Raw genomic sequence first — 13,724 nt, forward strand, 5'->3', positions numbered from 1 at the left:
AATATTGCTTCTAAATCTCTCCCTTTAGTCAGATGTAATACAGTCCTAGGTGTCACACAACTTGCCCCACTGCCCCTTGATCCTTCAGAATCACCTGCTGTCCCATTCCAGGTCTACTATGAAGCTCCCTTAATGTGCCGCAAGCACTTTTAATGAAGAAGCAAAGCACATGCAAACACAGGAGGCGTGAAGATGGGACTATAGAGATATATGAGTGATGCAGACACAACATTGTGAGAGGTCGTTGTTCATTCTGTTAATTAGTTTTTTAATTATGCTTAGCATTTTAGAGCGGCTGCAGCTCCTGGGGAAAGAAGTGTCCCTAGACTTTGAGCGAACCATGAACAAGATTAACTTTGACAGAATTGTCACTTCCAAGCCTCAGACGTTCTATTATGTCACTCTGCCTGAGAAAGAGGAAGAGAAGGTGCCACAGAAGGGTAGGTGATACAGTAGAAAAAGACAGCAGCAGAGTGTAAAATCTTCCCAGGGGGAAATTACTCTGTTTCTTGCAATTAACTTTAGATTATGATTGATATGTTGCAAAGGGAGATGTACCAATCCCATATTATATTATTATATTTTATAGTCGTAATTATTTTACTTATAAGCTGCTTAAATAAGTTTTGTTATTGGGTAATATATAGATATTGAAAATAAATCAGTGCCAACGTGTTCCTTTCTGACAAAGTCTGACAATACAAACTGTTTATATATATTTGCATCCCAAGCTTTCTGGGTAAAAGAAGTTGAATGATAGTGATGAGAGCAAGTGTCAGCCATTCAGATACAAACAAGCTGCTGCCATGGATCCTTTGAGGGACAGAGCTAGACTAGCCAAGGTTTGAGGCAATGCCATGCAAGATGGCTGCCACTCCTTTGCCTCAAACCCTTCTGGAGCAAGGAACAGTGATCAATAAGCAAGAGTATGTGTATTCTGCAATTCTGTGAAAATATATAGCATTCTGAGAATCTCATTGCTTTGAGAAAGTGAGTTTTTGGCTGTTAGAACTACAAAGTTATATTTGAAAGCTTGTGAGCAAGTGGGGGGGGGAGGAGGGAGAATTAAGATTTCCATGGGTCAGGAGGATTGGCTTCAATGCTTGACCATAACTGCTTGTCCATTTCCAAGCAAAATGAGTGGGAATGTACAAATTTGTTTAATTTTCATAATTTATACAGATCTAGTTGTTTTTTTCTGGACACAGAGATGTGGTCATCTTGCTTGCACCTGGAAATTACAGTAGGGATGGCCTGTGATTCTGGCACTGCCCTTGGGCCTTGTGTGCCTGGAGGCTTCATGCTCAAGGAACAATTCTGGAGTCTTCTTTTTTTTTTAATCACTGCTTGAAGAGAAGTGGTGAGGCAGGAAAGGTACAGGGCGGAGGTGTGGTGAGGTGGAGGAGCAACGATGGGGTGGTCCTTGCTTTAAAGGTAGGGGGTGCCAGACAGCCACTGTGCCAGCCTGGAGCTGGTGCAACAATGGCGCACCAACAGTGGGACTGACTCCGGCTCCAACTAATCCTGGGCTGGATCAGTCCCTTACTGCCTCAAGAATACACATTTTGGAAGCTTTGGAAGGAGAAGCTTTGCTCAGTTCACACATATGCACACATACACACTCTGATGCAAGGGTGGAGGTGTAGGTTGCTCTGTAAGTAAATAAAATACATTTTTCAGCATTTATGGTTCTTACATATGCTTAACAAGAACAGCTACATGACTACTGTTCCTACAGAAATAACATCTCTTCTTGTGTCCCCAGGTCGCATTGATGTTCCTGAGTACCCATTTAATGAGCAAAAAGAAACTTTTAGCTTCATCTCCCTCCTGACACGGCCAGAAGTCATAATGGCTTTGTGCCAGGTCCGGGATGAGTGCAATAAAACTGCAGCTATGTCATTGTTCCATTCAACCCTGACTAAGTACGGCCGACTAGAGGAGTTTGAGCAGATCCAGAAACAGACCTTTTCACAGGTATAGCAGCAGGGAAATACTCTTTGCAGAGATGTGGCTATGCAAAGTGTAAGTGGCTATAGTGTGTGTATGAGAGAGGGAGAGAGAGAGAGAGGGAGAGAGAGTATGCTATTGTAATGTAATGGTTGGATTGTCAGACTAGGCCTGAGGAAACCTGGGTCCATAGTTCCTCTCAGCCAAGAATCTTGCTGGATGATATTGGGACTAGTCATTCTCTCTCAGCCTAATCTAACTCACAGGGTGGCTGTAAGGGCAAAATTTTCAGAGAAAAAACATGTAGATATTAATAGTAGTAATAATTCTATTAGTGTTAGGCCTTATTGTTGGGATACTGCCAGGGAGACAAAGTCCATCTTGACCTCCACGTCGTCTCCGGACGTCCATTGATCTCCCGTAGACACGCAGTATCAGCAATTAGCGACATGAGCTCTAGAAATAGCTTCCCACATTCTAGAGCTGATGCACGCTCTTATCAGCAGATAATGCACAGCAAAAGATGCACCCAGGAGAACATTATATAGAAGTTTATTCAGCGTTGATCAGAACAAAGAAAAACATGACTGCCTGCTTGAGAGTTTCCGGCAGAGAGAGAGAAACGAAAGCAGAGACACAACATAAGCATCCTGTGAAACAGGAAATACGCAGACTCTGTGACTCAAAGCCTGCTCCCTTTTAAGGTGGAACGGAAATATCCTAACACTTATGTGGTCAAAATGGCACCATCCACACACAAGAGAGCATATCAGCAATTTGTCGAGGTGAAAAAAATATTTTAGGGGAGAAACCATAAGTGGGGAAACATTCTTTAAGAGTCCACTGATGGCGAAGGATATTCAGTGGCCATGGAGTATGTCAGCCTGTTGAAGGGTGGGGAGGATAGAGCAGAAAACCAGGGTGTTTTGGTAGGAAAATGAGGTATTCTTGAATAGAGCATGTAATGCTGAACAAATGTTGTAACATTTTGTTGCAGTTCCCTCTTGTAAATAAACAATCGTGGGGCAAACAGCCATCATTCTTCAGTTAGAGCTCATGGTTGAGTATAGCGCTTAACCGCAGACTTCTTAAATGCAGTCTGCTTTGGAGTGAGAAGGATTAGAAACTCCTTGAGAATAAGCCAGGCATTTTAAAAGGCAACACAGTTTCCCAAACACTGTTTTCTGTTCTCATTCCTGGGTTCCATAGGTGTTACTGTCCTTAAAGTAGTAACTTTGGCCAGGATCCAACCCAATTGCTTGCACAATACAGTTTCCAAGAACCCCAACTTCCTTTAATCTGTAACTCACCTCAGAAAGTAATTTGGAAATTAGGCAGGAAGAAATGTGCGTGGTGATTTCCCCTGGGAATAAGAACGGAAGGACTTGGGGAAGGATGCCAGGGAAGCAGCGTTTGACTAAGCATTCAGAGTACAAGCAGACAGTAGAGCGGATTCTTTAGGTGGTAGGTGGGGTCTCCTTCACTGGAGGTATTTGAGAAGAGCCTATACATCTCAACATCCATCTGTCATCCTATACCTTGTGTGTGTGTTTGTCCAGATAACCTTCAAAGTCCTTTCTTACACAGTGGTTCTATCTTTATATGATCTTTAAAGCTGCTCCGCATGAAGAAATGGACAAGATTCTATTTTTCTTTGTCTCACTGTAAAATACAGTGTGCTCTATTTTTCTCCATTCCACCTTGAAATACATCATCAGCTTTGCGTGGGGTTTCTTTAAAAAAAGGACAATAAATGGAAGAATTGCACTGGTCATGTTTTGGTAAAACCAAGGTCTTATGCTGGTGCATTTTTAAGCTTAAATGTTATATTCCCATTAAAAAAAATAACTTGTTAATCTGAAATCAATTTATGAGGCATGATGTGTTTCATATTAGATTGTTATCAGAATGGTTGTTACCATTCTCATAATGTTACTGAAGCAGGCCAGAGGTAACTGACATGGTGCCCTCCAAATATTGTTGAACTACAACTCTTATAACCCTAGCCATTTAGCCACACTGGCTGGCACTGGTGGGAGCTGTAGTCCAGCAACATCCCAAAGGCACCACACTGGCTACCCCTGAAATCTCCCTGCTTACCAAATGGTGTTCTATGTAATTAGTGGAAAGTGCCCACTGTTGTTTGAGAGTTCTAAGAAAACAAAAAAGTAATATTATTTTAAAATCAGTGGTTAAAATCAGTGCAATTTTGAAAGTTGCAGTCCACTATTTTGCTTAAAAATGACATCTAGTTGTATCCTAACCCAGAAAAAAGCCTGTTCCATGATTTTCAGAACAAATCATGCAAAATTTGGTTGCAGTGTCTTAAGAGGTGTCGAAATGCATAGAGAACGAAGAAGAGGAGGAGTTTGGATTTGATACCCCGCTTTATCACTACCCAAAGGAGTCTCAAAGCGGCTAACATTCTCCTTTCCCTTCCTCCCCCACAACAAACACTCTCTGAGGTGAGTGGGGCTGAGAGACTTCAAAGAAGTGTGACTGGCCCAAGGTCACCCACCAGCTGCATGTGGAGGAGCGGAGACGCGAACCCGGTTCACCAGATTAAGAGTCTGCTGCTCTTAACCATTACACCACACTGGCAAACAGCTTTCCCAAAAATGTAGCAGATGTGTCACTTGGCACTGTAGTTGACATTCTTTGTTTTATTTTTATCTAGGTTTCAATGTTCCTTAAGGATACTTGGATCAATACTCTAAAGATAGCCGTGAGAAGCAGTTTGAGGGACATAGGCAAAGGCTGGTACAACTTGTATGAGACTAAGTGGGAAGTATACCGGATGTCCAAGCTTCATCAGCTGATGGAGCTCATCAAGTTTATGTTGCAGGACTCTGTACGTTATCTGATCCAGGATTCCCTGGTAAACTTCACCCAGCTCTTCTTGGATTCCTGCCACAGTGTCCTGAATTGCCCTGAAGATATGGTGTGGGGAGATGACCTTGTTAACAGCCCATACAAGTAAGGAGAGAAATGGAGAGATGTTTTATTTTTGTGGGAAAGGAAAAGAACATTGATCAGTGTGCTCTCATATAACGGGAGGGTTCTTTTTCTCTGAATTTTCTCTTGATGAATTGGTATCACTGTGCAAAATCACTTCAGTCATGGCTCCTCTTTTTGGCATGCTTCAGCATCCCCTGGGACATTGCTGGGCACCAATTTTTCTCAAGTTAAGGGGTTATTGCTGGCTTCTGACAGGCATCACAAAGAGTCTGTAGGTTACAAAGTGAAGTCACCATAGCTTTAGTATTCATTGGCTTTATTAGAAGATCTTACTGTGTCTGTTTAGCATGGTCTTGGGGCCAGAGTTATAGAATCATAGATTGTAGAGTTGGAAGGGACCCTGAGGGTCATCTAGTCCAACCCCCTGCAATGCAGGAATCACAACTAAAGCATCCCTGGGAAGACATGCTCCACCGCTGGCAGCATGCTGCCAACAAACCTTTTGGACCTTACCTTTTCACTTCCGCTGCATGCTCATGCTTCCTGGATGTAGGCCCCAGAAATGCAAAGACCACTTTATTAAGGGGATATTTTTACAAGTGTTAACCTATTTTTGCAAAACATGTGGTGTCTGTACACATGCTTTTTTGGGTGCATGGCACAGCAGATATTAACAGAGACCTTACGAACATCCAGCAAGTTTAATTCAAGTCAGTCATTGTTCTTGGCAGATTGGAGAAGTGGGTTGAAACAGTAGACCTCAGCTGAAGTATGTTACCCAGTCTGGAGTATGCATTTTGAGACAGATGAAAACAAATTGAATAAAGCTCCAGTGTGAACCTAAAAAATAATTAAGGTTAGAAAGCATGGTATTGAGGAAAGCAGAACTCACTGAACTAAGGAATGGAAAAATATGAAAACACAACAGTCTTCAAATATTAAACAAGTACCATAAAGAAGATCAGGAAGAAAAATCCTTTTCTGCTACTGGCAAAAGGGCCAGAGTCAATTTAGATACATTGCAGCTGTGTACATTTTGGTTTACCAGAATATGAAATAAGTTTCTGTGTCTGTTTGGAATAAGAAAAGTTGAACAGTGTGGAGCACAGCCCCACCCCCACCCCCCGCAAATGTTCTACCTCATTTCTGATATGTCTTTAAGGCAGACTGGATTAATATATATGTATTAATATATATTATATATGTGTGAATCCCAACTTATTGCAGAGGGATAGTGAATATGAGTCTGGACCCCCTCTATACTTTTTCTGCCAATCCAGGAAGGGATATTTGCAAGCATGATGAGGATACTGACATGCCTTTTGATCATAGTGATTCCCTTTGTTCCACTAAATTTGATGCTTATGCCTATTTATACAGATGTGGTTGCCTATCACCTTTTAGGGCATCTGGTTCCACGGGAAATGCACAAGCAGAGCTAGGCTATGTTTCTGAGAAGTAATTGATCTATTTTTTGAATTAGCAAAGGCATTGTTTCTGGAAGCTATTCATTCATAACAATCTCAGAGATCTCCATATTCTTCCTTTTATAGGCCACGGAAAAATCCTCTGTTTATAATTGATCTGGCTCTGGACGCTTCGGGTGTTCGTTTCAGCACACCCCTGGAGAATTTTGAGACAACAGTTGTTTCTCTGTTTGATAAAGGGATCTGGGCTACCCACACCATACCACAACTGGAGAAAGTGAGTTACCTTGAAGAGTTTGAAATGCCTTCTTACCCTAATAATAGGATCCATCTTGTAAAAAGTTATACACTTACTGAAAATAGATGCTTCTACTAGAGATGCACACTACAAAGCTGACTTTCCAGAGCAGTCCTATATGTGTACCCAGAAGCAGCAAGTTCCATAGTTTATTAGACTTATTGCTAGGGAAGTGTGCATAAGATTGTAGCCTTACTGGTCATAAGAATTGCTCCATCAAAAGACTAAGCTGTGGGTCGTCAACAGTCGTATGTGGGTATTATGGCTGCATTGCAGGAACATTATAACAATATTATGGAGAGAAACACAACACAAAAGCTTTGGAGTGTGGTATTGAAGATTGACAAGCCTTTCTCAGAACCAGTTTGGTATTGGCCTATTTTTGTGTCTGTAATTTGCAAAAATAAAAAAAAAATGAAAGCCTGTGGAAAGAAAGTCTAGCCCTGCTGAAAATTAGTTATCTTTTCTCCATGCAGGAGAAGATAATGTGATTCTCCACTTAATGTGTAGTGAGATGCAAGAAATAGAAGATTTGCTTTGATTTCACATCCTGATCTCTTCTGTGTTAGGGAAATGTCAGAAGAAGTTTGATTTGTGCTGCAGATTTCATGTAGCAACTCATGCGCAGTCACATAAAATCTCAAAGATTTTAACAGGGCGGTGTGCAAGGGATGATACTGCAGGAGGAGGATTTTGCTAACAGGAGAATGATTCAGCCAACACTTTTAGCATTGAGGAAAACATGCCAGATTCAAATAAGAAGTGCGGCAATAATGTTGCAATTTTAAATCCTGAAGCTGTTAATACCGACACTGAAGTAGTGGCAGGGTACAAGATGTGTGATTATGTGTTTAGTGTATTTATCTTATCACTTCAATTTAAAAAGAGGCTTGCTTCTTTTTATAACAAAATTGAAATAATTCAAGAGCTATCATTAAAGCGAGCTTCACAATAACCTAAAGATTGCTTGTCTGCAGTTTTTGAAATGTGCTGTTGTTGGTTTTGGCTAAGGTAGGAGGTCCTTTTCCCATCAAGAGGTGTCTTGCATACTGGGTCTCCTGCCTCCTTGAAATGATCTCTGCAGGTATTGTTTAGGGCACACAGCACGATCTCATAAAAATCTGAAGCACACTAAGTTGCACATGGTTGTTTCATTTGAAAGCCAACAATCCATGTTAAAGGCTAGATTATCCAAAATTCCTAACCTCTTGAATGCTGGGGTAGGCAGCTTTCAGCCAAGAGCAGCTCATAGAGATAAGCTGCAGCGCAAGTGAGGCAACATTTGGAGCAAACCACAAGTAGTATGACCAGAAATTCAAGTGGGGCTCCATACATTAAAGATGGGTCTCTAAACTGAGACCCCTGAAAGCTTTTGTTTATACAAAGTCTGGTAAACATATATGGTAACCTGTATTATGATTAAGGCTATGGTTCCTTGGGTTGGCATGGGTTTTTACTGAGGTATCCAATACAAAGAACAGGAGGAGCATTAACTGTCTAGCAGTAGATGGATTTCAGTTTTGTACAACAGACCTGAAGGAGAAAATAGAAGCAGTTTGTGCTAAATGGCTGTTCTTTTGTCCCTTGTTCAGCACGTGCTTGAAAACATGTTCATCTGTGGCACACCGTTGCTGGAGTCAGTGGGTCTGTATGAGCCACCTGTGATCGAACTGCGCAAAACCATCATCACATGTATCCGCAAAGCCCTGATTCCCCTCCAAGCTTATGCCAAGAATTATGAAAAGTACTTGGAACTGAATAACCGTGATATCAACAGCCTCCTAAAGTATGTAGCTTTTAAAGGGAAGAGCAGGGACTTGCATAAGAGGTTTTTCTATAGTTGCATGGATAGATTAATGCGCTGCCTTCTGTACTGGCAGATGTTTTCTGAAGAAGACAAAGTTCCCCCAAATACATGGGCTTGGACCCTAAGTTACTTATCTGTGCACGTGGGAGGAGGGAACTTGGTCAACTCACCCTTTATCTGCAGGCCCCCATGTCATATTACATATGATTGCCAAGAGTCTCCCAGTCCCCACAAGTGATTTTCAGGAAAGGAAGTAGGAAAACCCCATTTGGGAGGATGATGTTCTGTTCATGGGAGAAAACTTAGGACTGTGCCCATGGTACTGTGAGGTACACTGGGAAACAGATTGCTGTACATTGTTGTTTTAGCATCAGTGTGGTCATTGGCTACCTGTTTTCTTTTCTTAGGGCTTTTACACACCTAAGGTAACAAATCTAGGTGCCTCCAAGCATACACGTAACAGGGAACAAGAAGCAACATCTGCTCCTGTTTCTTGTATTCACACCTTAAATCTTAAGAGCATAGTATGTAAATCTGGCCTTACGAACCCTTGGGTTTTTAAAAACTGCCATTCTACCCTGAATGTGTTTATATCTTTCTTCATTCCTAAGTGCTAGAAGCAAAGACCTCTCCATTACCACCACCTTGTGTTTAGTCAGAGCAATCATAAGGCCGTAAGAGGAGCCTGCTGGATCAAGCCAATAGCCCTCCTAGTCCAGCATCCTGTTCTCACAGTGGCCACACAGATGCCTGTGGGAAACCCCACGAGCAGGACCTGAGCACAAGAGCACTCTGCCCTCCTGCAGTTTCCAGCAACTAGTAATCCTCCGACTGTGGATCTTGCAGCACAACAAACTCAGCTTCCTTCCTCTAATCTCCAAGGGCTTTTGCAAGTGCAGATTTGTTGGATGGCCTTGAAGCCTTTCACTGGTTACATTTGCCGTTTATAAATTATATGTTCCTGCTGTAAGTGGGAAATCATATTCTGCCACAGTATGCAGTATGCCTGTCTTTACCTGTGTTATGGTGGTGAGTCTTCCCTTAATAATAATTCTATATTTCTCTAGACCATATCTGGAGCAGTGCCCTCCTGCTCAAGAGGTGAGAGAGATTGTTAACAAGCATATGGCAGAAAAGGAGTTGCTGGACAACAGCTTGCCCGGTAGCATGGTGATTGGCCCCTTTCATCTCAGCGTTGAAGGCGTACGGCAAAACCTTTCCAAGAAATGCAAAGCGTTGGCCACCACTATGCTGGATATATTGGCTAAGAATTTACATGAGCAAGTGGAAGATGTGAGTTTCATACTTGGTACTCATCCAGAGGAGTAATTCTGTAGCTGTTTCTGGAAGTTTCAATTGCAAAGAAGTTACAAGGAAAAGAAATGAATTGCAGTCATAACAGCAATTATGAACTCTTCTTAGCATGTATATATAAATATATGTACTGCTGGGGATTGTTCTAGTGTGAGATCTAACAGCCGGTTAAGTCAAGTGCTTCTGCACAAATGTGTCAGTGCAGGAAGAGCATCATATAAAAAGGTTTATGGTTCTCCTATTGCCACTTTCAAACATATTCATGTGCAAAAACCTTCTTCTTCAGTATTCTTTATAGCATTTCTAATCTGCTACACCATTCTCATTTTATTAATCCCCAATGCCATCCCAATCATCAGCACGTGCTTGAAAACATGTTCATCTGTGGCACACCGTTGCTGGAGTCAGTGGGTCTGTATGAGCCACCTGTGATCGAACTGCGCAAAACCATCATCACATGTATCCGCAAAGCCCTGATTCCCCTCCAAGCTTCTTGATGACTTTAGATGAAGACCTGCACAGCTGATGTTCAGGGACACATTCCAATGAGTGTTTGGCTGCCTCCGTCCCATGTTTCCTCCCTGCCTAATATTTAGTTAAGAAAAGTACATGGTGTGATGTTGTCCTGGTCAGAATCTCTATGTTTCCGTATGCCCAATGTCCTTCCGTATTTCGTCGTTGTTGTTTTTAAAGGAATGTTGAATTCTTATAATTACTTTTGAGTTATATCAAATGATTTCACTATTTGTTTAAATATTATCATTCAGAGAGTCATCACTTCTTTCTGCAGATCTGTGAAGCTTTCAAAGCCATCAGCCGAAAAATTTATGAAAAACCAAACAGCATTGAGGAGCTGGCTGAGCTGCGAGAGTGGATGAAAGGAATCCCTGAGAAGCAGAAAGTGCAGGAGGTAAGAAGTGGCTGCATACATCAAACTATTAGAGTGAAGTAGCTAATGGATAGATCACTGAGCTTTTAATCCAGTACCGCATCCTGACCAGAACAGTAATTGTGGGCTGCTTTGAATAAATCACATTCTCTTAGCAGATGCAGATGCAAGTTGGTAGTTACAAAAACACTTCATCAGGTAGCACTGAAGGTATTAAGGAACTCTACAGCTGTTGACAAATTCCCAGTTCATTATTTTAGGGAGCAGATGTAAGAAACAGATGCATGCTATTCATGCATAGTTTGCTAACGAAATCACTGGAAAGCAGATCTTAACTCAGTGCATGAAATTTCACCAATACACCGTTTAAGCATCTGTGCTATAGTATGTGAATGAATGTGTGTGTAAACCATCATGCCTCCAAGTTGGGCTGACAGCTGTCTGCCTACCAACCATGGTCATGAATTGTTAAAGAGCATGCAGGTGTCTAGGGTGGGATAGGTGTTAAAATGCCTGCCTGTGTTTGGATTGCTTATCACACCTGCTTCAAAGCTTTTTGCTCAGTACAAATTTTAGATGTTGAATATTTGCATAGTAATAACTTGTGGGCTAACAGTGACCCCCATTGACATTGATTTCTTAACCATACCAGGGTGGTATCATATTAATGTAACCAGAGTGGAATTATAATACACTATTTCAATGGCCTGTGGCACTTCTCAAGCTTTGTGTACCTAGCCTGAAGCAGTGAGCAAGATTCACTTAATGTGCCTTGCATGAGGGCTCCCCTCCTCCCCTGATCCCCCTCCTGAAATTTGCTCAGGAGTAGGTGTCGAAGAACCCCCAGGAAGAGAGGACAGGGGTTGTTCCATCAGGTAACCTGCAAAGCTTCTGCTGATGGGATGTTCACCACAGCATGATGTCGAATTCCACCCAGTGCTGCTGCTTTTTTCTTTTTTTTTGTGTTAAGAATTTTATTAAAGTTTTTTCATGAAACAATAAGGTACAGAAAACACATTCACCCAGTGCTTCTTGAGACTCCTAAGGCCTGCTGGATCCTCTGTGTTGTTGTAACCTAGGAATAACTGTAGAAGTGTATTCCTTGTCCCTCTTTCACTATACTCGAATACCACCATACCCAGACATTTGACTTCTAGGCAGCATTTTTGTGTGCAACAATATTATAACACAGATGGAATGAAATTTTGATCATGCAAGCAAAGCCCTGCTTATCGCCTCCCCTCTCTCTTTCTGTCATTGCATAGGAATTGATAAGTAAGGTCATGGAAGAATACGAAGTCATGGAGGATTTCCTCTACAATTTGACTCAAGATGACTTCAATGACAAGTAAGCACAAGGCATTTCCCCTGCAGTCAGAGCAAGACCTTTGGCTTCAGATACCATATTTTCTGCCTCAGGGCTTTATTTGCACATCAAAGGGCTTCAGCAAATCTCTTCAGGCCGCCAGAAAAGATGCCCACTGAACTACCTTATTCAAATGCAGAACCAGTGATGGCGCCAGTCTCTGGGCCAGGGATTGAAGCAACCTTCTTGTTTCTGAGGCTTTTAGCAAACCGGAGGCCTTTATTTTGTTTTATTTTTCATGAAAAGCCAGTGAATTTGGGGGCTGCACAGCATGAAATTGTTAGGCTGTGTATTTCTGTGTGGGTGCAAGGTGTTCACAGGGATTTGAGAGTTGCCATGGGGTGTCAGCATTTTATTACAGATTTGTAATATAGTGCGTTCCATGCACCCAATTTGTAAGACTCAGCAAGGCAGGGTTTTGGGGGCGCCTGTGCCCCACTAGATGTTGCTGAGCTACAGCTTTGATCATCTCAGAGGATTGGATACATGGTGCATTTGTGTGACTCTCTTTATGTTGTCAGGTGGGCTGCAAGTGGCTGGCCTCTGAAGATCACCACACAGATTGAATTGATAAGGCAGCAGCACATTGAAGATGAAGAAAGATTCCGTAAAATTCAGCTCATGGATCAAACCAACTTCTTGGAACGGCTGGATGGTCTTCAGGTACTGATAATGGGCACCAGAGTTGTCCTCTACACTCACTTTAAGTATCAACTATCATCAGCTGGTAGCTGGGGATGAACTACAATAAGAGCTTGACACATGGAGTTAGCCGGGTCTATTCCTCATGGAGCCTAGGGACATAGAGATCATTGTTGTGGGTGATTGTCCATTACTCAGGGTGCATTATCATCCTTAGCTAGCAAGTTCCAATGTGACCAGGAGAGAGGGAAATGTTTCTACTTTACACGGTAAATACTCATAGCCATCTGAGACTTGCTATTAGCAGGATTCTATCCAGTATTTATGACCATTTAAAGGATCTTAAAATACACTATCCACCTCTCCCAAATCTATGGTTATGTATCATGGGCTCTATCTTCCTGCTTGCTATGACTGCTTTTCTTTCACAGATTGCTGTTGCAGGGTTTTCTGCACACAGTGATATAAACCGGGCACATGAGATAGCCAATGAAGCTAGAAGAATTAAGAAGCATTTGAAGGACTCCCAGCAATTGGCTTTACTGTACAACAACAGGGAACGGATTTTTGGGGTGCCAGTGACTAATGTAAGTTCCCAACTCCCTTGCTACCTACATTCTGCTTTTTGCATCTCTGTTGATAACAGCAGAAACTTCACCAGATATTGCCAGTCTTTCTTTATAACTCCACCATGTTGCTCACCTTCATTTTCTAACCATATGGTCTCACTAAACTGGCACAGAACAAAGTAGTATGCTAGCCACTCCACTTTATTATATTATTCTCAGTTTTTTGGGAGATCCCATGCAAGAAGAGCTGGAAGATGCAAGGCATTCATGAAGCAATTCATGTGGCAGAGATCTCAAAACTTTCATAAACGTATGGCTGCAAGCTATATTGTTGGCTTGGCTCCCAGCTCAGAAGCAAGAAGCAGCTATTGGGGATTAGGAATTTCTATATGATGATTTCATTTACTGAAACCTTAAAACTCCAAATGTGCTATTTAATTAACACTTTTTTCTTGCTGTTGGTTTTTTTGTTTTTAAAGATGCTATTAAAAAAATCTTTTATTT

The 13,724-nt window shown here is 41.8% G+C and overlaps 1 protein-coding gene across 1 annotated transcript in view; it reads left to right on the forward strand.

Annotated features, from left to right (window-relative positions):
• Positions 1-13,724, forward strand: part of DNAH1 (dynein axonemal heavy chain 1) — a 118,921-nt gene that overhangs the window by 21,345 nt on the left and 83,852 nt on the right. Inside the window, exons 9-18 of the mRNA XM_083429266.1 lie at positions 283-440; positions 1,766-1,977; positions 4,628-4,926; positions 6,462-6,612; positions 8,226-8,419; positions 9,508-9,733; positions 10,545-10,664; positions 11,909-11,991; positions 12,531-12,672; positions 13,083-13,238. Of these exons, the coding sequence (XP_083285392.1) occupies positions 283-440; positions 1,766-1,977; positions 4,628-4,926; positions 6,462-6,612; positions 8,226-8,419; positions 9,508-9,733; positions 10,545-10,664; positions 11,909-11,991; positions 12,531-12,672; positions 13,083-13,238 (1,741 nt within the window). The remainder of the gene's footprint in view (positions 1-282; positions 441-1,765; positions 1,978-4,627; positions 4,927-6,461; positions 6,613-8,225; positions 8,420-9,507; positions 9,734-10,544; positions 10,665-11,908; positions 11,992-12,530; positions 12,673-13,082; positions 13,239-13,724) is intronic.

Source organism: Podarcis tiliguerta, assembly GCF_965153285.1.
Source record: "Podarcis tiliguerta genome assembly, chromosome: 2".
NCBI classification, from domain to species: Eukaryota; Metazoa; Chordata; class Lepidosauria; order Squamata; family Lacertidae; genus Podarcis; species Podarcis tiliguerta.